The following is a 24459-nucleotide window of genomic DNA, read 5'->3' as shown; positions in this document are numbered from 1 at the left end:
TTGCCAGAAGCATCAGCTTTATGGTAACTATAGTAAACAGGAATTTTAAATTCTGTGTCGGATTCACTGAAAACATTTAAGCATAGCATGTTACCATATATAACACATGCCAAATTCCTGTGTTTAGGATTTCTTAGACCTGTATTCTAATGGCAGTTTAAAACGTGCTCTTCACTTTGGGATGAGGAAAGATAGCAGATCTGTTAACACTATGCTATTAAAGTCAGCACACACTGATTGGTTAAATTCCTGTTTTAAGATTCTTAAAGAAAGGCTTACGCGGAGCATCTGAGATCTTGCTCCCTGGCATATGTTGTCAGTTTAGCTCAAATAAACTATTATAAAATTTTTTTTTAAAAAAAGGAACTGGATTAAGTGTGGAAAAGAGAATACTGGTTGTGAATTTGGATCTTCCGATGGTTGAAGGAATGTTGGTATATGATGGTATTAAGAGAACGGGAGCAAAGCAAGTGGGCTTGTATCGTAGAAAGGTTAGGATTAAGTTAGCTATTATGATATCTTGCAATGGCTCAACATACTGAAACATGTTGCTGGGGGAGAACAGAGTCTTTAAAAGGGAGTGGTTTTCAGGAATGATTTAAGTGTATACTTTTTAAGAGATTTAAGGGAGAAATATGTGACCAGTTGAGGGAATGTCACAGACCAAAGTCTGTTGAAATTTCTTCCTTTTATATAAAAACAAAATGAAATTTAAGTAATATAAGCAAAACAGAACATAAAACAAAAGCAAAGTAATTTTCTGCCGTGCAGTACTTCTTTAGTGACTACCACGTACATAGTAATTGTGTTTTCCCATTACTAAGATGAGATCTTGTTTAAAGCCACTTTTGGAAAGGATGGTTTTAATTTATAAAATAAAGCCATATTAGTATGTTTACAAAGAAGATATGGTTAAAGTATCTTTAAGACATCGTTTTGCAGATGTATATCATTATTCAATATTCTGCATATGGATTCTACTGTTTTTACTGTCAGTTTTTGCCTTCATAGATGTCATAGATATAAGGAGAAAGCCTCTTGCAAATTTAATTTTTAAATAATATGTAGTTATAGTTTTATGTTGATAGATGATTTCATCGAGGTTTTTTTTTCACATTTTATCCTGCTTTGAAATACATCTAGGTTTTTCAAAATTTAGAAAATGAGTTGAAGCACAAAGAAAACATCTTGCTTTAATTCATTATCTTATCAGAAACAGCAGTTGTTTTGCTCATTAAATTAAGATATTTAAGTGAAGATATGGAGGGGCAGGATTCTAACCAGTTTCTTAAACCCACTGCTTTTGAAGTTTATCATACATCAGCCAATTATTTATAAGAATTTATTTTGAGAATTAAGATGTCCCAAAAGACTTAGTGCAGTCTTAGCTTTAATAACTTCAGAAGTATAAATGCTACACAAATTTATAATAAACATTATTTGAAAATTTCTTTCTATTTCTTGTTTAATTTTATGATTTTAAATGGAAAAGTTTAAATAAGTTAAAACGAAAAATTCAAAATTCATGTATAAAATTTTTTATAAGCTTGTACGTAGCATTTATTCTTCTGAAGGTACTAAAACTAAGGAGTCTTTTGGGACACTCTGTATTTAAAGAAAGAGAAAAAGATATTTGTTGTATGGAATTGTTTTCAATATTTGATGTAGTCTAGGCCAATCTATAGTTAAGAGCTGGATCTCTGAGGACTCTTCCAGCAATTCGATCCTGTAGCTAGGTTTCAGGTTGCAAAACTACAGAATATGAATTCAAGAACGAAGGTAACATTAGTAAAATAACCAGGATAATGTAACTTGGGATGCAGAAAATAACCAAACATAGCTATTATAAAAACACACACATTTTAAGGTGTTAGGATTGATGATCTTTGTTGAAATGCACTGTGGTCTAAATTCTTTGATGAATAAGTAAAGCGTGAAGTTCATCTGCCAATGTAGGATTCAGACGACAAGCCTTAAAATCAAAGATAAAGTCAGTTATTTAGATATATCCTGATTTGTTGGGTTTTCCTTTCTTCCTTTTAAAAAATTTTGATGTGTTTTTAACAATATTCAAGTCCAGTGAATTTCAAGGGAGTTTCTTAATTAAGATACATGGTGTGATCAAAAGATATGGTGAATGTTTAGATAAAAAAAATTTATTACAGTAAAAGACACATTGCCATTAATCCCGCTCAAAATACTTCCCCTCGCTTCGAACACACTTATCCCATCGTTCTTGCCACTTTCTGAAGCAGTTCTGGAAGTCTTTACTTCATTCTCCATCATGACAACCCTCTTTGTCACACATCACTTCTGGTACAGCAATTTCTGTCAAATAAAAACATTATAATGTGTCCTCATCCACCTCATTCACCGGATCTGGCACCGTGCGACTTCTGGCTCTTCCCCAAAGTCAAAATGACCATGAAAGTTAAACGTTTTGAATCGATTCAGGACATTGAGGCAGCCACGACAGCACAACTAAGACACACAAGAGGACTTCCAGAACTGCTTCAGAAAGTGGCAAGAATGATGGCATAAGTGTGTTCAAAGCGAGGGGGAGTATTTTCAAAGGGGTTAATGGCAGTGTGTCTTTATTACAATAAAATTTTTAAATTTAAACTTTCACTTTATTTTTTATTACACCTTGTGCATACCTATTCTGATATCTTAATAAGGGAAGTTCAAATTAGCCTATGCAAAAAAATCATACTAAAAATAGCCATGCTGTTATCATTTAAGAGAGAAAGTTTTATATAAATTTTATATAAATTCTATATTATGCATTATTAAAATAAATAATATGGAAAGCATCAACATTTGGCCTCAAACTTATTATATAACATATAATAATCTTATTTTAAAATACATAGTTTTATATTATGACTAAAGTAAATGGTGAGAAATAATGGTGCATAATTTCATAGAATGTCAAGAACTGGGATGAGATATCAGAGTTTATCTCATCCAAAGCTCACTCCATGCAGAGATTGTCCCGTCAGTGCCCATGACAATGGGTCACTAGATATTTGCTTGGTTGCTCATTCATCGCCTTATAGGAAAACTTCTGTTATTATTTCCTGAACAGTTGTGTTAGATGATTCTTCTTCATATTAAGCTAAAATTTCCATCCATGTGCTTTAGAATCATTGAAGGGTCCTTGAAGAACATGTAATGCTGGTTTCATAGAAAACCCAGGAGGCAAAGGAATTGGCAGTCACCCAGGCGCAGCTGGGACCAGGCACGGTCTCCAGACGCGAGGCCCGCTGTGTTTGCCGTCTGTGGCCTGACCTTTCCCATAACACAACCAGTGCCTATAATTCTGCTCCTTCCCCCCTAGTTCCTTTTCCAAAGGACAGCCTCTCAGTCTGGTGAAGACCACTATCAGTACCCGCAATGTCCTTTTTCTCTGAATAAAATACCCAGTTTCTCTTATCTTGCCTCATATGACCGGATGGATTCCAGACCCTTCACTGGCTTTACTACATCTGAATTTTCTCCATTTTAAAAGTATCTGCCATGAAACACAATAGCCAAAATGGAGTAATGGGGCTCTTATGTCCCACCATATAGCAAATAGTTCTAACATTTCAAGTTGTTTGTTTTGCTGTTTTATTTTGGACAGCATATTCTACATTTCAGGATATTTTTGATACACAGTTTTCTCTGCTTGTATTTATTTAGAAAGGATATTAAGGATAGCATGCAATCTGAAATTGACTTGGTCTGAGTGAAAGGAGACAGGAACGGTCTGGCTTTAAGGCCATGGTGCCGGGCCTCAGGCTGCACATAGTAGCAGAGTGAGAGAGAATAGTTTGCATCAGAATAGGACTTTTATCATCTGAGCTGAATTATGCTAAGAAGAATCTGACATAATTGTCTGCAAACCATCTGCATGTCTGACAGCCGCTCCATTAGACAGGTCATCTGCACGATGATTAAGGAGGAAAACACATTCAGATGTTCAAGTCTCAACTAATCAGCCCAGAAATTTCTATTTGAGTCCATTTATATTTGCTCTCAGGTTTACTCACTTGAGAATAATAATGTTGAGCTGTTGCTTCATCCTTTGTGATCCCCAAACCGAGCTGAAGGCATCGTGCGTAGTAGAAAGACGCCATGGCCATGCCCCTGCTGATGAACTCGGGGAGACAGCCCGTGACCTGGGCTATCGTGGGGATGTCATGAACCTCGTCATAGTCAGCAATCCTGTCACGATGGGGAATTGTGAAATGAAAAGGACATCAGTTATGGTTCGCATTTTTACACGCGACAGACATGTCCTGAAACTGTCCTTGTACCCACAGGGATTTCCCCGTTTCTAGTTGCTTGAGAGCTAACATTTCTCGTGCAGTGAAGGATAAATATAACAGTCACAATACCAGGGGAAGTGGAACTAACTACTAGAATTATTGCTCTGTAGCTTCCCTGTGATTGTGCTCATCAGGCTTAATAACCACTAGAAAATGAAAGAAAAGTGTTTTTCCTTGTAATATTAATATTTTAAACTTAATATCACATTGCAGATTTCAATAATAGAAAAAAGAGTATTTTCTGTTTCTTTAGATCATTTATTTAAACATCGACCTTAAATTTGGACTTTAGTCATATAGGACCAGAAAACACATGAAGAAACTTCCACATCTACCTTTGTTAAAAAAAAAAAAAGGGCAATGAAAAGAGGTCATCCTTTATAACCCAGACAAAATATGGAGAATTGTGTGAAAATGAAAAGTAGTCAACTCCATGTCAATCCTAATGTTATGGGGAATAGGAATGTGGACAACAATAGCAAGTGTCAAAGATTTTAAGAACTATTTAAAGTCTTAGTTTTCATCAAATGGGCACTTGGAGATTTGGGACATTGGAGATCACATCTTTAAGTGACCTGCTACCTGGAAGCCAAGACGTTGGGGAGGGGAGGGTAGAAGCAGCTCCTTGGTCCTTCACTGTCATGGCTGCCTCACTGGCTAGGGGACAGGGGAGCCTGTGGGCTCTGTAGGAAGGGCATTATTGGGAGGGAAATACATCAGCATGGTATATGGCTGCTCTAGAGGACATCTAGGTCTGTTTTTCCTGGCATGTTGCTTTTGTACATTATGGGTAAAATAAATACATATAGGAAAGTAGGTGGGCCCAGAGAAAAGAAAATTCCATATATTTTACAGAAATTTTCAAATATTTTATAAGATGTTAGTGTTGGAGTCTTAACCATTTTTCTCATTTTACAGTCCTTATCAAGCTATATTGCAATTATGTAGTTATAGAATCTGGCTCAGGGTATAGGAAGAAATGAAAACGTATTTAATTTTTCTGATGTGCTAAGCTATATTTAGTAATTTATATATACTATTTCTATAATCCTGAAGATGTATTTTCTTATAAAATAGGCAATCCAGGACCCCAAAAGTTAAGAAACTTGCTTAAGGTCACTCAGCTGGTATACAGAACTAATAGCACTGAAATCCTGAAGAATAATGGCATAGGATTGCACTATCCAATGTGCTAGCCACTAGCCACATGTGGCTACTTAATTAAAATCCAAAGAAATTAAAACATTTAGTCCTCAGTTGTACTCGCCATTTTCAAGCACTCATAGCCATCATTTATTATATATATGGTAGCAAGTTCTATGAACACATCTGGCATAGGACATCCAGTAAGAGTTTTGGTAAATTCTGTCATCCAGCTTATGTACCTTTTGGAAAATGCAACACACTTCGTAAAAAATTTCATCTTGTAGTAATACTCTACGAGATGCCCCTGAGCATAGACATTTCCACGTTCTGCCGCCTCCCTTAGGCAGTGCAGGGCAGCTTCAGTGTCCTGGCGGATGCCTTGTCCATAAAAGTACATGAGCCCCAGTGCACCCTGGGACTCCAGATTTCCATTGCCACAGGCTTCTGAATGCCAATAAAATGCCTTAAAAAAACACACAGTTTCATTTTGTTACTCCTAAGGTGAAATGACATGGGAATACCGGAAAGGAAAAAGTCTCTAATGATAAGACAGTACTATGAATACATCTCTACGGTAGGAAATAGTTCTAGCCCCTTGTAGGTATTTCAGGCTCACACCAATTTCACATGCCCGAAAGAGAGAGTGCTAAGCTGAGCCTGCCTGTTCTCTACCCCACAGTGCAGGTGAGGTCGTCGTCTCAAGTTTCAGGGTTTTCACATTTTCCACACGGAGGATCGAGAAGGTGGGAAATAGGAAGGAAGTGTCCACAAAGCTGTGAGGCGCAGCTGGGAGGAGAGAGCTGCTGATGCTCAGGGAAGTCAGAGCCTGAAGTGGGGACCTCAGCGGTGGTGCTTTCAAGATCAAAGGCAACCAAGGATAGAAACTGCCTGGAGGCCCAAGCGCAGTTGCTTGATACGCAGCTCCCGTGAATGTAATTAGTTCAAAAATTATTTCCAAGTGGTTGCTCAGTTATCTGAGGGTCAAGTTTGCCCTTAGCACCTCTTGCAAGTAGGATTCGGCCCTACATTACCTTCCCCCGTAACATTTCTTGGAAAAATATTTAAATCATTGATGATTAAAGAGGTTATATTTCTGAAAAAGTCTTAAATGGATTTAATTTTTAATTAGTTCTTAGTATATTTTACTTATATTATTACTCAAATCAAATTAATAATTTATTCACGCAAAAGGATTGGGCTTTATTTCAGGAGTGTCCTCATAGCTTTTATGGGATAATAATATTGTGTACATAGCTTTCTATACCATGCAAAATGCTCACATATCCGTGGTCTCCTTTGGTAGTCAGGGAAGGAGCATTCATAGATGAGTAAGGGTTGAAATGAGCTTTGAAATCCTAAAATGTAAAATTTCTTTACACTTAAAAAGAAATAAGAGAGATTCACAACTACAAACTCACCACTCTGCTTTTAAAAAAGAAATAGTGAAACAAATACTAATCTAAATATAACGCTAGCATTAAAAATATAGATCAGTGTTACCTTTTCTAACTCTTTGGGCTCTTTTGTTGAATAATACAACCCTAGGATACTTTGAGCCTTCACGCTAGCTTTTGGATTTCCATCATCTGCAGCAAAAAGCCATAATCTGGAAGAGGAAAGACAAAGCAAGTTGCCCTTTGCTTCAGGATTTGATTAAAACAAAATCTTATTCTCAGGTTAAGATTACCTTTCAGCTTCCTCATAGGATCGTTTAGCACCTTTTCCTTCGTAATGAGCTCTTCCAAGGTTGTAAGCAGCTGCAAATTGTAAGTGTCTTGCTTTGGGACATGGAGAATCAATAATTTTCTTCATATATTCCACTCCTTTTTCCTTCCACAAAGGAAAAGAACAAACGAAAAAACCCTAGTTTTTAGTTTTACCCAAACTAAGTTCTCTCAGTAGTGTAAAGCATTCACCCTCTGATCTATAATGTCAGAACTGTATGCCCAAGCGGTATGTTGTCCTGGAGTCTGCAAGGCTGGAAATAACAAAGGAAAAGGAAAAGGACATCTCCTGAGTAGGCCTGTCCAGGAGCGCTGGGATATAAGGCATTCCCCTCATTTTACAGCTTCCAGAGTTGAATTGCATCTCAGTATGGTTTCCTTTTTTCTCTGTCCCTCCCACCTTCTAACCCTGATTCTGAATCAACACAATTCTTGGAACCATCAAAGTGGAAGAAAGAATAGCTGTGAATTTTTTCACATTTATCATTCTTACAATATACTTGAGCCCCAAACAAATGCTGTCTTCTCTCTTCAAGGACACTTTTCACTACGTGTGCTCTGTGACAACGTGCATCCAGTATGCTAATCTTCATAGGACATCTGCATAGTCACAAAGCGTTCACAAGAGACATTCTAACCACTAGCAAGAAAAGACTTGACCCCCAACCCCCTCCAAAAATCCATCAGACACAAGCCTTCAAACATTACTCCAAAGAAAATAATATTTGACCATCAAATACATGTTTATTTACTAATTATAGTTTTTATCCCCTCAATGCTGCCTCAAAGTGCTGCTGCGGGCTAAATACCACAGTAATAGATAAGAAAATAAAGGTATCCTAACTTTAGTGAGTCCCAGATTATACAGATTTATTTTTGTGCATCTGTGAGGTAGGTATCTACCATTTTCCCCCCAACTGCATAGTAAGAACTTAAGGTAATTGTAGTCGAGTGACATGGTTGTGTAAATTCTCCCACAAATAGAAATGATTAACTCTAGACACAACATAAATTTTTTTTGCTTATTTTTAAATTTTTATTAAAATACAGCTGACATACAATATTATAGTAGTTTCAGGTGTACTCCATAGTTATTCAACATTTATATACCTAAAGAGCGATCCCCATAAGTCCTGCAACCATGTGACACCGTACCACACTATCACAATATTATTGACTGTATTCCCTATGCTGTACATTACATCCCCATGACTTATTTGTTTTATACCTGGAAATTTGGACCTCTTATTCTCCTTCACCTTCCCCCCTTTTTTAATTTTTCAGTTACAGTTGACGTTCAATATTATATTAATTTCAGGTGTACAGCTTAGTGGTTAGAAATTTATATAATTTAAGAAGTGATCCCCTGAGTAGTCTTGTACCCACCTGGCACTATACATAGTTATTACCATATCATTGCCTATATTCCCTGTGCTTTACTTTGCATCCCTGTGATTATTTTGTAACTACCCATTTGTACTTCTTAATGCCTTCACGTTTTTCACCCTGTCCCCTACTCCCTTCCGATCTATCACTCCAATAAATCTAGTGCCCATCTGACACCATACATGGTTATTACAATATTATTGACTATATTCTTTGTGCTCTACACTACCTCCCCATGACTTAGTAACAACCAATTTGTACTTCTTAATCCCTTCCCCTTTTTCACCCATTCCCTCCCATCGGGCAACCATCAAAATGTTCTCTGTACCTATGAGTTTGTTTCTATTTTATTCTTTAGATTCTACATATAAGTGAAATCACATTGATCTGTCTTTTGCTGTCTGACATACTTCACTCAGCACAATACCCTGCAGGCCCATCTATCCACTGCAGATGGCGAGAACCCATTCCCTTCCATGGCCGAGCAATATTCCATTGTACGTATGTACCACCTTTTCTTTAGCCATTCATCCATTGATGGACACCCAGGTTGCTGCCACATCTTGGCCATTGTAAACAATGCTGCAATGAACATACGGATGCATAGGTTCCATTGAAGTAGCATTTTGGGTTTCTTCGAATAAACACCCAGAAGTGGGATTACTGGGTCCTTCTTTGTCACTTGTTATAGCCTTTATTTTAAAGTTTCTTTTGTTTCGTATAGGTATAGGTATTGCTACCACATGTATCTCTTTCTTTTTATTTTTTATTTTTTTTTGTTTCCATTTTCATGAAATACCTTGTTCCCATCCCTTTACTTTCAGTGTGTGTGTCTTTTGATCTGAAGTGAGTCTCTTGTAGGCACATATGTAAGGGTCTTACTTTCTCATCCATTCAGCCACCCTATCTTTTGATTGAGCATTTAATCCATTTACATTGAAAGTAATTGTTGATAGGTATGTAGCTATTGCCATTGAAAATTTTTTGATGTATATATTTTTTAACCTTAAAGAAGTCCCTCTAATATTTCCTGTAATACTGGTTTGATGTTGATGAACTCCTTTAGTTTCTTCTTGTCTGCAAAGCTCTTTATCTGTCCTTCGATTCTAAGTGATAGCTTTGCTGGGTAATCTTTGCTATTGGTCCTTGCTTTTCATCACATTGAATATTTTGTGCCAATCCCTTCTGGCCTGCAAAATTTCTGTTGAGAAATCAGCTGGTAGTCTTATGAGAGCTTTCTAGTAGGTAACTAACTGCTTTTTTCTCGCTGCTTTTAAGATTCTCTCTTTGTCTTTAACCTTTGGCATTTTAATTATGGTGTGTCTTGGTGTGGGCCTCTTTGGGTTCATCTTGTGTGGGACTCTCTGCACTTCCTGGAGTTGTATGTGTATTTCCTTTGCCAGGTTAGGGAAGTTTTCTGTCATTTTTTCTTCAAATAGGTTTTCAATTCCTTGCTCTCTCTCTTCTCCTTCTGGTACCCCTATGATGGGAATGTTGTTACACTTGATGTTGTCTCAGAGGCCCCTTAAGCTATCCTCATTTTTTGGATTCCTTTTTCATTTTGCTGTTCTGATTGGGTGTTTTCTGTTACCTTATCTTCTAAATCATTGATTTTATCCTCTGCTTCATCTAATCTACTATTGATTCCCTCTAATGTATTCTTTTTAAACTTTTTTTTTTTTTTTACAGGACTTTATTGGGGGAACAGTTTGTACTTCCAGGAGTTTTTTCCAAGTCAAGTTGTTGTCCTTTCGATCTTAGTTGTGGAGAGTGCCGTTCAGCTTCAAGTTGTTGTCCTTTCAGTCTTAATTGTGGAGGGCGCAGCTCAGCTCCAGGTCCAGGTGCCGTTGCTAGTTGCAGGGGGCACAGCCCACCATTCCTTGCGAGACTCGAGGAATCAAACCGGCAACCTTGTGGTTGAGCTCGTGCTCCAACCAGCTGAGCCATCCGGGAGGCAGCTCAGCTCAAGGTGCCGTGTTCAATCTTAGTTGCAGGGGGCGGAGCCCACCATCCCTTGTGGGACTCGAGGAATTGAACTGCTAACCTTGTGGTTGAGAGCCCACTGGCCCATGTGGGAATTGAACCGGCAGCCTTCTGACTTAGGAGCATGGAGCTCTAACCGCCTGAGGCCCTAATGTATTCTTCATTTCAGTTTTTGTACTCTTTATTTTTGACTGGTTGTTTTTTATGTTTTCTACCTCCATTTTTATGTTTCCTATCTCTTTATTGAAGTTCTCCCTGAGATCATTGAGCATCCTTATAACCAGTGTTTTGAACTCTGCATCTGATAGATTGCATTTTGTTTATTTTTTTTTGGAGATTTGTTTTGTTCTTTTATTTGGGACATGTTTCTTTGTCTCCCCATTTTGACTGCCTCCCTGTGTTTGTTTCTATGTATGAGGTAGGGCTGCTATGCCTCCTGGTCTTAGTAAAGTGGACTTATGTAGTAGGTGTGCTGTGGGGCCCCGTGGCGAAGTCTCTCTGGTCACCTGTGCTGGATGCTCCAGGAGTGTCCTTGTGTGTGTTGTGCATACCCTTCTGTTGTAGTTGAGCCTTGGTTGCTGTTTGCACATCAGTGAGAGAAATTGATCTTTGAGCTGATTTGTTTTGAAGTTTGGCATGACTACAGTGGGAGAGCTGTTGTGCAGAGGCTGACCCTATAGAGCAGCAGTCACTTTAGCAGGGCTCCGGTGACTGCCAATCTTCCCTTTGGGTGTGTCATCCATGGAGGTGGCCAGATGATGCTCCAGCTTGGTCCAGAGTTAGCCACTGGGCATGCCAGCCCCAAGGCCTTCTGGGAAGGGGCCCTGCTGCTGGCCAAGTTCAGCTGCAGCCTGTGACCTTCCCCAGGCCACCTGGCATGAGCCAGAAAGAATCTGCAGATGGCTGCCACCTATCTTGGGCTTGGAGGTGCCTTGAGAGGCCAAGCTGCAAACCAAGGGCAGCTGCCGCTAGTGCTGGGCTTAGGGTTGTTCACCAGAGGTACGGGGCATGCTAAAGTCAGATGCTGCTTTTTTCAGTTTGTAAATCTTTGAGAGGTTTTAGACAAGTCCACAGCATGAGCCAAGACAGGCCGTTTGTAAGGAAAAGCCACTGTAAGTGGTTTGGGTATGCCTGAAAATTGGACAGTATCTCAGGGAATCACCAGGGTGGGGTGAATGGTGTTAGCCAGGTTGATGGAGACTCAGATATGGCAGCCACCTGTGTCTGCATGCCTGGAGAGTAGAGGTCTCAACAAAGCAACATGGCTTCTGCCAGCTCTTCTGTCCAGGAGAAAACTGCCCCTCCAGCACTTGCCTTGCAGCCAGACAATTCATTTCCTTTCTGTATGTCCCTGGAGCCTTCTGAGCTGCTGCCCAGCACTGGAGCTCAGAGAAAGTGAGTCCACTGGCAAGTAAGTCTGTGCACAGGCGCTTTAAGAGGAACACCTGGGACTGCAGCCGCCCTCTGTCTCACTCACCCACAATGTCCACTGGTTTTCACAGAAGTTGTGGGTACTTCTCTCTCTGGCACTGAAACCCTTGGCTGGGGAACCTGGTGTGGGTCTGGGACCCCTTGCTCTTCCACAGCCAAGATATCCCTCTCAATTTTTAATGGTCACACACAGGTGTGGGACCAGTACATTCTGCATCTCTGCCCCTCCTACCAGTCTCAAGGTGGCTTCTTCTGTGTGTCCTTAGTTGTAGGGCTTCAGTTCAGCTGGACTTCAGGCAATTCTTGATGATTGTTCTGTACAGTAGTACCTCAATTTTAGAGCATCTCCGTTGAGGACCATTTCAGTTTACAAACACTGTAAACCCAGAAGTAAATTCTTTGGTTTTCGAAAACGCCTCGGAAGTCAAACATGTCACGTGACTTCCACTGAGTGCAAGATCCTGAGGCCTAGCTGTCAGCTGTTTTCGAATGTTTCAGAACTCAAACGGCCTTCCGGAACGGATTACGTTAGAAAACTGAGGTACCACTGAGTTTAGTTGTAATTTTGATGTGGTCATAAGAGGAAGCAAGCACAGCATTTGCCTACTCTACCATCTTGACCAGGAATCTGATTTCTTTTCTATATTCATAGATTTCTTTATGTTGAAATATAAAACTGCTGGGCTAAATCTTACTTGGTTATTATATTTTGTTCTTTTAATGTATTGATATTGTTTGTAAAAAGGACAAATATTTTATTATCCTCACAGCTGCCACCATAATTGTTCTTAGAAAGGTATGATCTTTCTCAAGAAAGTTATTTGAAAAAACCCCTTCTGGTGAAAGCCTGATAATAAGCATTGTCAGCAATGGTCCACAGGTCAACCAACAAACATTGTTGAGTGTCTCCTGTGGGTCTGACACTGTTCTAAATTTCTGGGGGATTCAGCAGTGAAAAAAATAGACAAAAACCCCTACTTTTTTGGAGCTTACATTCCAATTAGGGAGAAAGAAATTAAGTAATAATGAATAACAGATAATCATTAAGTCTAAAGAAAATAATGGGCTATTTTGATAATATGGCCACAGAAAACCTTTTGGATGAAGTTCCATTTGAACAGAGACCTGAATGAAAGGAAGGCAAATGAAGAGATGACTAAACTACATTGTGTGAGAAAATGGGATACATTTGTTTTCACATCAGTGAAGGAGAGAGTAGAGGGAAAAGACACAGAAAGGGGAATGGGTGGGGTAGGAAGAGAACCCAGCAAGCTTGTGAAGAATCATGTGAGGTAGTGCAGCCAGTGAGAAGTCCTCAATAGAGGGCAAATGAAATGACTGATAAGCAATGTAAAGTTGTTCACTATGTGAGATCTGATGTGGTTCTAAGTCCCCTACATTTTAGCAGAAGCAATACTACAAGCAAAATCCTAGTTTTAGGAGATCACCAAGGCAAATAAGCTGTGACTCTGCTAGGGCAGAGATAAAGGAACAGCCACAAAGATGAAGAGTACAGAGTAAAAAATTGACAAGAAGAAAAGCAGAGGTGATTGTGAGAACATAAGCCACCTGAATATTTTGGATTAATTTTGAAGTTGTTTGACAATCTGTGAAATTGGAAGCATAAGGGAAAGTTGATTATATTTAATTGAAATCTTAAGGAATGAATGACATTGTCACACATAACATATTTGGGAAGGTGTTTATTGTGATTTTCTTTGTCCTTAAACATATATGCCTAGTATATGTTCAATTTTGGTATCTCAACCAAGGAGTCTTAAAGTTTCATGTTAGGAATTTTATTGTGTGGATGCTGCACAGTTTATAAAATTTAGTGATCATATACTGAATATTATCGATATTGTTCAGAAATTAAAATTAAACTTTTGCCAATTAATTTTTTTAGCACATTTCCTTTATGTAGTTTGATGCTGTGATGTTTGGTACGTATAGGCTCTGTATTGTTGTTTTTCATATTGAACAGAGCTTTATTATTATAGAATTATAATTGCTCATTAAGTTTCAATTGTTTCTATGCATAGTTTTTTTGAATCTTTGTTGAGCCATTAAATTTTTTTTATGTCATTTGATTAAGTACATATTTACTCTCTTTTAACAGGAATTTCAACAAATTACATTTATCTAATGGTTGCATGAATTATGAGTTTGTGAGTTTTTTTAACTTTTTATATAAAAATTTTTAAGCATATAGGAAAGTAGAAAGAATAATACAATACAAATTAGTATAACTACCATATAGAGTCTCAGCAATAATATTTTCCTATATTTCCTTCATCTACTTTTCTTCCTGACTTATTTCAAGTTATCTACAAATATGTAAATACAAGTGCAGTTCACCCATAATATTTCAATATGTTTTACAAGAGAAGTTCTGTAGAAATACCATATATGGTATATAATATATACATATATTATATATGTAAAACTTCATATATATAACAAGTATATTATAGTATATAATATATAATAAGTTTATAATATATATTATAATGTAATGAATATAACATCATACAAAAAACTTACATAAGTTTTATATATAATATAATATAACATAAATATATAATATATAAGTATATATAATATATAAAGTCTTATATATATAATTTTTTGCATGGGGCAATACATGGAAGAATATACTTTAAAATAATAGCAATGTTCATATTTGATAGCAGAATTTTGAGTGATACTATTTTTGCTTATTTTCCAGCTTTTCACCATGTTTGTATAGCTTTGGAATAACTTTGAAAAATAAAGGAAAATGTACTAAAACAAAATTATTGATAGCTAATGATAGTGGGAAGAAGGGACAAAAAAATGTTGTTTTTCACACAAATGTAAAAATAACTACTATCTTTTAAATGCTAAAAGGTTAGAGATGATTGAAATCTAAGAATAAAAATGTATTATTAAAATATTAATATAAATTTAATTGTATCAAATAATCCAGTAACAATGAAATCTTAAACACCGTGAACAAAATCATAACTTACAGCATTTGCAGCTGTCCCCAGTCCATCATAGTACATTACTCCTAGCTGGTAAGTTGCTTGATGATCCTTTTCCTTGATTTCTTCAAACTGTTCTAATGCTTCTTCATACCATCCCTAGAAGCTCCCAGGAAATATAGAATTATTTTATTATTATCTTAAAGGTGTCTCAGTTATTTAATTCCCACCTAAATACTTCTAGTAGCACCAAATAAAACAACAAAAGACAGCAACAAATTTATGGAATTTACAAGTAAGTTATTGACAATAATCAACACACTATAAAGTAAATTAAATAGACCTAAATATGGCAACTGAGAGAAGTGAGCAGGAGGAATCTGGATAAGATCCTCTTTGGCTCTCTTACCCTTGACTATTGTCAATCCTCTCTTGAAATGATAGTCTAGCCCACTGCTCACCCTAGCCTGGCACATCAACTGCCACTCCTGAAGTTTGAGAAATTTCAGAGCTGGAGCCAAAGTCTCAGAGAAAATTTGAACATCAGGATATTCACTATTATTGAATCTCCTGTTTGCATTATGGCTCATGTCCTCCAGTTTTCCAGTTTTCCAGGGAAGGAGAAGACATGTTAAAACAAATGTGATGTTCTCTAAAATTGTCTTTCTCCCATACTTCCTATAAAAACCTACATGTTATGTGTCATTGACTTAAGGCTCTTCAGCAGCCAGACATTCTGAGAACAAATACGCTAAGGTGTAAGGGACTAATATGGGGTTTATATCTTAATCCACCATGAAAATGCCTCATACTAAAAAATGAATCATTTGTAATGTGGAAAGAGGGTGTCACTGAATTGGAAGGTCATTACTAGGAAGAGAAGGCCAGAGAAAACACAATAATAACTGAATTTCTCTTTTCATAAAATAAAATTAACAAATAGATAAATTAACAAATACTGCACCAAAATACAAAAAGAAAAATATTTTAAAGAACACATAAAAATGAGTAAATGCTTGAGTTGTTAAGACTCATTTTCCTTTCTGGTTAATATTTGGCTTAGCTGTGAGAGGGTTGGAAAAGTTAGAATACACAAAGGAAGAGTAAGAAAGTTCTTTTAGTTTTCATGATTTTAAATGACATATACATCTCAAATATGCACCTTCAAACCAAATTTCTCCTTTGGGATCTAGCCTTTTACATAGACGTTTCTACTTTGAAAATCTGTCTTCTTGGATTACTAATGGGCATTTCAAACATAACATGTCCAAAAACTGAAATCTTGATCATCACCTCAAAACTCACTCTTCCCCACTTCTCTGTTTTCCAGGACCCAGCTCCACTGCTATCAGTCTGGTCAACCACCATCATCTCTTGCCTGAATTACTGGCACAGTTTCGCTCTAAATTGGTCTTGGTTCCATGCTTGCCTTCTAATCCATTCATCACAGATGCAAAAAATTTCAATGGTTTCTTACCACATTTTAAACAAACCTCATTTAGAGCTATTCTCTGCTTTGTTTATTACCACATTGGTCTCTTTTTTTTCCCAATTTATTTTATTTTTTAAAGATTTTTATTAAAATATAGCTAATATACAATATTACATTAGTTTCAGGTGTACACTATAGTTATTCAACATTTATATACCTAAAGAAGTGATCACCATGGTAAGTCCAGCAACCATCTGACACTGTACCACATTATCACGGTACTATTGACTATATTCCCTGTGCTGTACATTACATCCCCATGACTTTATTTGTTTTATACCTGGAAATCTGGACCTCTTATTCTGCTTCACCTTTTCCCCCCTTTTTAAATTTTTCAATTACAGTTGACATTCAATATTATTTTTTATTAATTTCAGGTGTACAGCATAGTGGTTAGACATTTATGTGATTTAAGAAGTGATTCTCCTGACTAGTCTAGTACCCATCTGGCACTACACATAGTCATTACCATATTATTGATTATATTCCCTGTGCTTTACATCCCTGTTACTATTTTGTAACTCTCAGTTTGTGCCTCTTAATCCCTTCACAGTTTTCACCCTGCCCCCAACCCTCTCCCTTCTATCACCCCAACAAATCTAGTACCAAACATAGTTTTTACAATATTATTGACTATATTCCCTATGCTATACCCTACATCCCCATAACTACTGTGTAAAAACCAATGTGTACTTCTTATTCCCTTCCCCCTTTTCACTCACCCCTAACCCCCCTCTCATCTGGTAACCATCAATATGTTCTCTGTATCTATGAGTCTGTTTCCATTTTGTTTATTTTGTTCTTTAGATTCCACATATAAGTGAAATCACATTGCATCTGTCTGACATTTCACTCAGGACAATACCCCCCAGGTCCATCCATGCCACTGCAGATGCCAAGAACCAATTGTCTTCCATGGCCAAGCAATATTGCATTGTATATATGTACCACCTCTTTATCCATTCTTCCATCGACAGACACCCAGGCTGCCTCCATATCATGGCTATTATAAGCAATGCTGCAATGAACATATGGATATGCACATGTCCCCTCAAAGTAGCATTTGGGTTTCTTCAGATAAATATGCTGAAATGGGATTACTGGGCCCTTCTTTGTCTCGTTATAGCGTTTGTTTAAAAGTCTATTTTGTCTGGTATAAGTATTGCTACCACAGATTTTTTTTTGTCTTTTTCATTTCCATTTTCATGAAATATCTTTTCCAACCCCTACTTTCCATATGTGTGTGTTTTTCAATCTGAAGTGAGTATCTCGTAGGCAGCATATGTAAGGCTCTTGTTTTCTTATCCATTCAGCCCTCCTATGTCTTTTGAGTGGAACATTTAATCCATTTACATTGAAAGTAATTGTTGATAGATATGTAGCTATTGCCATTTTATCATTCATAATTTTGATCTTGTTTTTTCCCCCCATCTTAAAGAAGTTCCTCTAACATTCCTTGTAATACTGGTTTAGTGATGAACTCCTTTAGCATTTTTTTTGTCTGAGAAGCTCTTTATCTGTCCTTTGATTTTAAGTGATAGCCTTGCTGGATAGAGTAACAACCTTGGCTGTTGGTCCTTGCTTTTTATCACGTTGAATATTTTGTGCCAATGCCTTCTGGCCTGCAAAGTTTCTGTTGAGAAATCAGCTAACAATCTTATGAGGGCTCCCTTTTAAGTTACTAGTTGCTTTTATCTTGCTGCTTTTAGGATTCTGTCTTTATCGCTAACCTTTGCTATTTTAATTATAGTGTGTCTTGGTGTGGGCCTGTTTGGGTTCATCTTGTTTGGGACTCTCCGCACTTCCTGGACTTGTATGTCCCTTCTCCAGGTTAGGAAAGTTTTCGGTCATTATTCAAATATGTTCTCAATCCTTTGCATTCTCTCTCTTCTCCTTCTGTTACCCTTATGATGTGAATGTTGTAACTCTTGATGTTGTCCCAGAGGTTTCTTAAACTCTCATTTTTTTTGGATTCTTTTTTTCCTTTTGCTGTTCCAGTTGGGTGTTTTTTGCTACCTTGTCTTCCAAGTTACTGATTTGATCCTCTGCTTCATCTAGTCTGCTGGTGATTCCTTCTAGTGCATTCTTCATTTCAGTTATTGTATTCTTCACTTCTGACTGGCTTGTTTTTTATGGTTTCTATGTCCTTTTTTATGCTTGCTGTCTCTGTTGAAGTTCTCTGAGTTCCTTGAGCATCCTTATAACCATTGTTTTGAACTCTGTATCTGGTAGTTTGCTTGTCTCCATTTTGCTTAGTTCTTTTTCTGGAGTTTTCTCTTGTTCTTTCATTTGGGATGTATTTCTGTTTTCTCATTTTGGCCTCTCTGTTTCTATGTATTAGGTAGACCTGCTATGTCCCCTAGTCTTAGCCAGGTGGCCTTATGTAAAAGGTGCCCTATAGGACCCATTGGCACAGTATCCCTGTTCACCTGCTCTGGATGCTCCTGGAGCATCCCTTGTGTGGGTGTGTGTGCCGTCCTGTTATAGTTAAGCCTTGGTTGCTGTAGGCATGTCAGTGGGTGGGACTGACCTTCAGGCTAATTGGCTGAGTGGTTGGCCATGTCCACAGCATGTGGGCTGCTGTGCGGGGGTCTTACCCCACTGAGTGGGGTTTGCCCCAGTGGGGTCTGGTAGCTGTTGAGACCTCCCTTTGGGTGTGCCACTTTTGGGGCTAATTGGGCAGTGCCTTGCTGTGGTCTGAAGCCAAACTCCAAGTATGTTGGTTCTGGGGCCTCTTGGAAGGGGCTCTCGTGCAGGCCCAGTCATCCACTGCCTGTGACTGGCTGGGAGCTACCTGATAAGAGCTACAAAGTGATCCGCAGTTGTTCGCTGCCTCTGCTAACCATGGAGGCATGTGGGAGTGGTCACACTGTGAATGGTGGACACCTGCCACCAGTCCCAGGCCTAGAGTAGCTCTGCAAAATACCAGGACACCCTGAGGCCTGCTGCCACCTGCCAGCTCCCTTAAACTTCAGCCATCGATAAAGCTTCGTGCAGTATGCAAGCTGGGTGAGGCAGGGTCTCAGGGAATCACTAGAGTGGGAAGAGTTGTGGTCACCAGGTTAATGTAAATTCTGCTTTGGTGCTGAGCCTGAAGGTACTCAGCAAAAGTCTCAGAGCACACTGAGGCCAGTTGCTATCTGCCTGGAATCTGTGGACTTTGATAGTTTTCCAGAAATAGTGCAATGCAGGTGGGGCTAGCTGATGTTGGAGAAAGTTCCTCAGGTATTAGGGGAATTTGGTGGTGCCTGGTCCCAGTGAGTCAGTAGGGTGGAGCTGCGGAGATCACCAGACCAATCAGATTCAGATTTGGCCTGTGGGCCCCGCCTGCCTGCCTGCACAGGAGAAGGCCCCCTCACAGGGAAATGGCAGCTGTTCTCCAGCCCTCAATCTGGAGCAACACAACTCAGGGTTCCCCCTGTATGTCTCTGACACCCCACAAGTTACTGTACCTCTGCTGGAGCCCAAGGTAAGTGCCTGGGAGTGAGAGAATCTGTGCACGGGTTCTTTAAGAGGACGGCTGTGTTTCCCACAGCCTTCCTTCCCACCCAGAAGGCCAGAACCCCCACTGTTTTTCACAGCCTGAGGTGGTGGGAGCTCCTCTTCTCGGCACCAGTACTCTGGGTCGGGGAGGAAGCTGTGGGGCTGGGGTCCCTCACTCTTTTGGGGGGATCCTCCACAGCTGAAATATCCATCCTGGTTATCAACTGCCACACGGAGGTTTGGGGTTAGCCCATTTCACATCTCTGCCCCTCCTACCAATCTTGACGTGGCTTCTTTCCTTAGTTATAAAACTTCTATCCTTAGTTATAAAACTTCTGTTCAGCCAGACCTCAGATGGTTTTCCAGATTGAATGTTCTATAATTTAGTTGTAATTTTAATTTGTTCACGGAAGGAAGCAGGCACAGTGTGTATCTACTCTGTGCCATCTTGGATCTCCTCCGCATTGGTCTCTCTTAATTCCTAGAGCTCACCAAGCTCTTTCTTAGCTCTGAAACATTTCATTTGTTCTTCACTCTACCTGGAATGCACTTCCACCTGGCTGTTTGCATTGCCTGTTTCCTTCAAATTTTAGTTTCAACAACAGGTGTTTTCCACTCTATCTCTAAGTTATTCTCTGTCATAGTATGCAGTTAATTGCTTTCACAGTAGTTTTCCTTATTTGTAATTATAAATGTATTTTCTTCCCCTATACTAGAATGTAAACTTTATGAAATGGGAACCATCCTAATTCCCTCATCACTATATAGTTAGTGCCTAGCACAATAAATAGCAAACATTTATAAAGCACTTGTTAGGTGCTAGGCTGTTTTTTACAATTAATACATCTTCTCAATAGCTCTATGAGACACACATTACTATTCTCCTTTTACAGATGATAAAACTGAAGTACCAAGAGTTTAAGTATTTGTGCCCAAGGGTAAATAGTTAACAAGCAATAGAACCATATTCGAAGTATGCCCAAAGCTGAGAGATCATTGTCTTAACCATTATGCTATGCGGTCCTACTAGTGGCAGATGCATGATGAGTCCTCAAATATTTGTTGCCAGAATGAATGAATAAACCATCAAAAGATTAGAGAGTAAGTGGGATACAGGTGCACAGTTCCCCAAATATTCAATGAATGGCGAGGGATTAGGGACAGCTGGTCCCTTTTCACATTCTTCCCTTGGGTTCAGTGAAGAATTGATGCTATATTACTGATGTTGAAGTGACAGTTTGCACAGTTCCTCCTAGATGTACCTCACAGGACACGTATTCTCAGCTTAATGTGGGTAAAGAGGGCAATTCCCTCCTTACTCTATAGAGGAACATTTAAGCTACCTTTAAATACTAGGTAAGAATCAGGATCTTCAAATATTATTACATGAAAATATTTTATAAGTGGTATTAAATATTTTGAGCAAAAATATGAAAATTAGATTTTTAATTTATTGTGTGAGAATGGATTTCATACCATAAAGTCTCCTATAAATGACTTTCATTAGAATGACTTTTATGAAGAAAGGTCAGATATGTCCATAAGCTGGTACTAGTGTATCTCACTTAGAACCACAACCATAATCTATGGAATTTGACAGAATTTCCCTGGTATTACAATGTAAGGAATTCTATAGGAAATTTTGCTACAAGGATCTAAGAACAGCATTTTATGAAATGAAAACAAAAAAATATACCTCTTCAAAATATAGTTGACCTCGTAGGAAATATGCCATAGCATCCCCTTTTCTTATTCTTTCGTTCAAGATCTGCAATGCCTTATCCATTAAATTAGCATGGTTGTAATGATCTGATTTAAAAAAAGGTAAAGAATTCCATCTTTATCCATACAGTATGGAACGTACATTCTTCTCTCTTGAAGTCATAAATTATATAGAATTATCTGACACTGTTTATACTAGTTTCCTTCCTAGTTCTCATTTTTAAAACTGGCCTCCTTAGCCAAAGGAAAAAGCATTACCTTAAAAAAAAAAACCAAAAAAAAAAACCACCAAGGTATTATCACAGTACCTAACACCATGCCTTGTATAATCAAGAAATATTTGTTGATTGGTTTTCAAAGTAACCCTGTTTACTACTATGCAGGTGCTTTAAGCAATGCAGTCGGTGTGCGATTCTTTAGGCAAAGCTGTCCTATGGGTGAGTGAAATTCTTAATTTGAGACTTAATTAGAGCTACTATAACCAAATGAGCTAACCATCCCCAATTTAATTTAAAAAAATATATAGAAAAAATGGTAGCTTTAAATGCCAATTTCAAGTAAATTATGGCATTGTTCTCCACAGTAGAAGCGACATTTGGCTTCCATTTTCTAGAAAGGTGTTTTAGAATCCTGAGTGTAAAATCAGGATTGGGCTCCATGAAACTTCTCCACTGATGAGTTGCTACCAAATAAGCTAAGTCATAATTTCACATATTTTTACAGGAAAGCTAGAAAGAACTGTAAACTAAACCACTTCCTTGACAGCAGTAAGACTCGTTTCTTGTCTTTTTTCTCTGGTGCACAGGATTATCTTTTAGTGAAAATATTATCAGAATTTTTACCATTTTTTTCCTTTATCCACTGGACAAATTTTTGGTTCTTAGCAGCACCCTGAGAGGTATAAAAGGGGTTCTTGGGCAACTTTTCACTGGTCAACTTCATCCTGTTTCCACAATGTGTATCCTGTAAACAAACATAAAAAATAAGATAGAAATATTTTTCTTCCAGAAAAATTCAAAAGGAGACTCCGTTCCACTTTGCATTCATAAAAAGCAACTTCTCTGCATTGCCTAGGGATAGGGTACCACATTACCAGTTCTGGGTTGTGACTATTCCTTCTTAGGAAACCAGGACCCTTTATAGTTATGAGAAGCACACTATCTTCCAGGTCTGCTTCCACAGCACAGGATTAATGCTGAGAGCTGCTTGCAGGTCCTCTCTGACTGAGTTCATACGCTGCCATGGGTCATGTGAACCACCACAGCTGCTGCCACTAGTAGGATTTGGTGACACTGTCCATAGATATAGTTCTTATGCACTGGTACCTTTCTTTTGCCTTGTATCTGAAGCTCATCAGACGTATCCGTTTCACATTAAAGCATTTGTCTATTTTACCTGGGAATACACTTTATTTTAGCTCTGTTGTTTGGTTTTATCTTCCCGTCTGTATTGAATTGCCATGTTATAAGATGGATTACAGATGAATGGAAAATCAGAGCCTTTGTATAAAATGTAGAGGCCACCTCATTTGGGATGATGGAGTCCAGATTGGCCTAGGCTGAGGACAGTGAGACAGCAAACTCAGTTGTTGCTATGTTGTTTTGTTTACTCCTCTGCATTCTACGGTTATAGCTGGCTTTCACCAATCAGGAACAAGCTTCCAGTAAAGGTTCTTGATTGGTGGTGAAGAGAAGAATACAGTCGACCTTTAGTGTGATTGGAAAGCTGCATTCCTACAAGTATATGATAATAAATTGCTTCATTAATGAGAATGAAGTACAGAAGGAGATAATTCAGTATATTAGGGGAAAAAATCATTGAAATATCTGTGATTTTGGAGTAGTCAATTTAATCTTTTTAAGAGTCCATTTCCTCATGTGCAGTTTGGACTATAAGTAGTTTGAACTAGAGAATTTTAAAATGTCTGTCCCTAGATATGTAAAACTCTTTTTTATATATTATATATAAGATATATTTTTGATATATTATGTACAAAATATATTATATTTTATATAATTCCAAAAATATCATGGTTTCATTAGTGAATATAAAAGTTTCCAATGAGATTTAGGGTGAAGCAATATTAGGTAAAGTATTTAGAAGAAAAACAATCCGAATAAGATGGTGTAGGTAGCACTATCAGTTTACTCAGAAACTGATTATAGAAGTTTTTATTTCACTGAAGTCATTCAGGATATTCCTGTATCCAAGGAAGCTAAGAAAAAAATTTGGCATATTCAGGAAGGTCTTCGGACATGAAACAAATCAGAAAACAATACCTTACCTCCTTTAAGCCCACGCTGTCCTCTGTGCTTTCAATACCGCACATGGTTTTTGTTGCAGTAGCTCACAGGAAGGGTTGTTGCGGGTTAGAAAATATAAACGAAGATTTATTGAGATCATACAAAATGCCAGGTATTGTTCTTTGTTCTAAGCGCTTTACAGGCACTAACTCATACAAAACTTTACGAAATAGGGGCTATGATAAGGCCCACTTAACATATGTGGAAACTGAGGCACGGTGAAGAAGTTAAGTAACTTGCCTCAGGTCATAGGGCTAGGAATTGGGACGCCTGGAATGCCCGTAGCACCTGTGCACTTCATCATTTCACTGTTCTCAAAAAAGCAAAACTAATATGAGTTTTTTAAATGGCAGGACTCTGGCAAGAAGGTAAGCCAAAATTTAGTACTTTCTAATTTCAGAAAATGAGAACTAAGAAGATTTTTAAAAGCAAGAGTATGTGTTTATTTTTAATACCAATTCTTGAGATGAGATATAAAAATCATCATTTGAAACTTGACAACATGCAGTA

General features: G+C 38.0%; 1 protein-coding gene across 2 annotated transcripts; it reads right to left on the bottom strand.

Annotated features, from left to right (window-relative positions):
• Nucleotides 1-1815: 1815 nt before the first annotated feature.
• LRP2BP (LRP2 binding protein) lies at nucleotides 1816-24155 on the bottom strand. 2 transcript variants are annotated; one of them, XM_074329829.1, is made up of 9 exons: nucleotides 23931-24155; nucleotides 22489-22609; nucleotides 21621-21733; nucleotides 14995-15108; nucleotides 7147-7289; nucleotides 6960-7065; nucleotides 5699-5922; nucleotides 4035-4209; nucleotides 1816-1972 (listed from the first exon to the last, which is right to left on the bottom strand). In XM_074329829.1, exons 1-9 carry the CDS (start codon nucleotides 23973-23975, stop codon nucleotides 1907-1909), a joined length of 1107 nt encoding a protein of 368 aa, XP_074185930.1. In that variant the 5' UTR covers nucleotides 23976-24155; the 3' UTR covers nucleotides 1816-1906. The 2 variants fall into 2 exon arrangements, with proteins under 2 accessions (XP_074185930.1, XP_074185931.1); XM_074329830.1 differs by lacking the exons at nucleotides 21621-21733; nucleotides 23931-24155.
• Nucleotides 24156-24459: the final 304 nt, after the last annotated feature.

The sequence above is a fragment of the Rhinolophus sinicus genome, linkage group LG04 (assembly GCF_036562045.2).
Source record: "Rhinolophus sinicus isolate RSC01 linkage group LG04, ASM3656204v1, whole genome shotgun sequence".
NCBI classification, from domain to species: Eukaryota; Metazoa; Chordata; class Mammalia; order Chiroptera; family Rhinolophidae; genus Rhinolophus; species Rhinolophus sinicus.
This window is presented reverse-complemented; position numbering and strand designations above follow the sequence as displayed.

Coding starts and splice junctions, on each gene's coding strand:
- LRP2BP (XM_074329829.1), bottom strand. CDS start 23,975: ATGTGCGGTATTGAAAGCACAGAGGACAGCGTGGGCTTAAAGGAG. Junction 22,610..23,930: donor ACAGCGTGGGCTTAAAGGAG/GTAAGGTATTGT, acceptor GTTTGTTTACAG/GATACACATTGTGGAAACAG. Junction 7,066..7,146: donor TCCTATGAGGAAGCTGAAAG/GTAATCTTAACC, acceptor TTCCTCTTCCAG/ATTATGGCTTTTTGCTGCAG.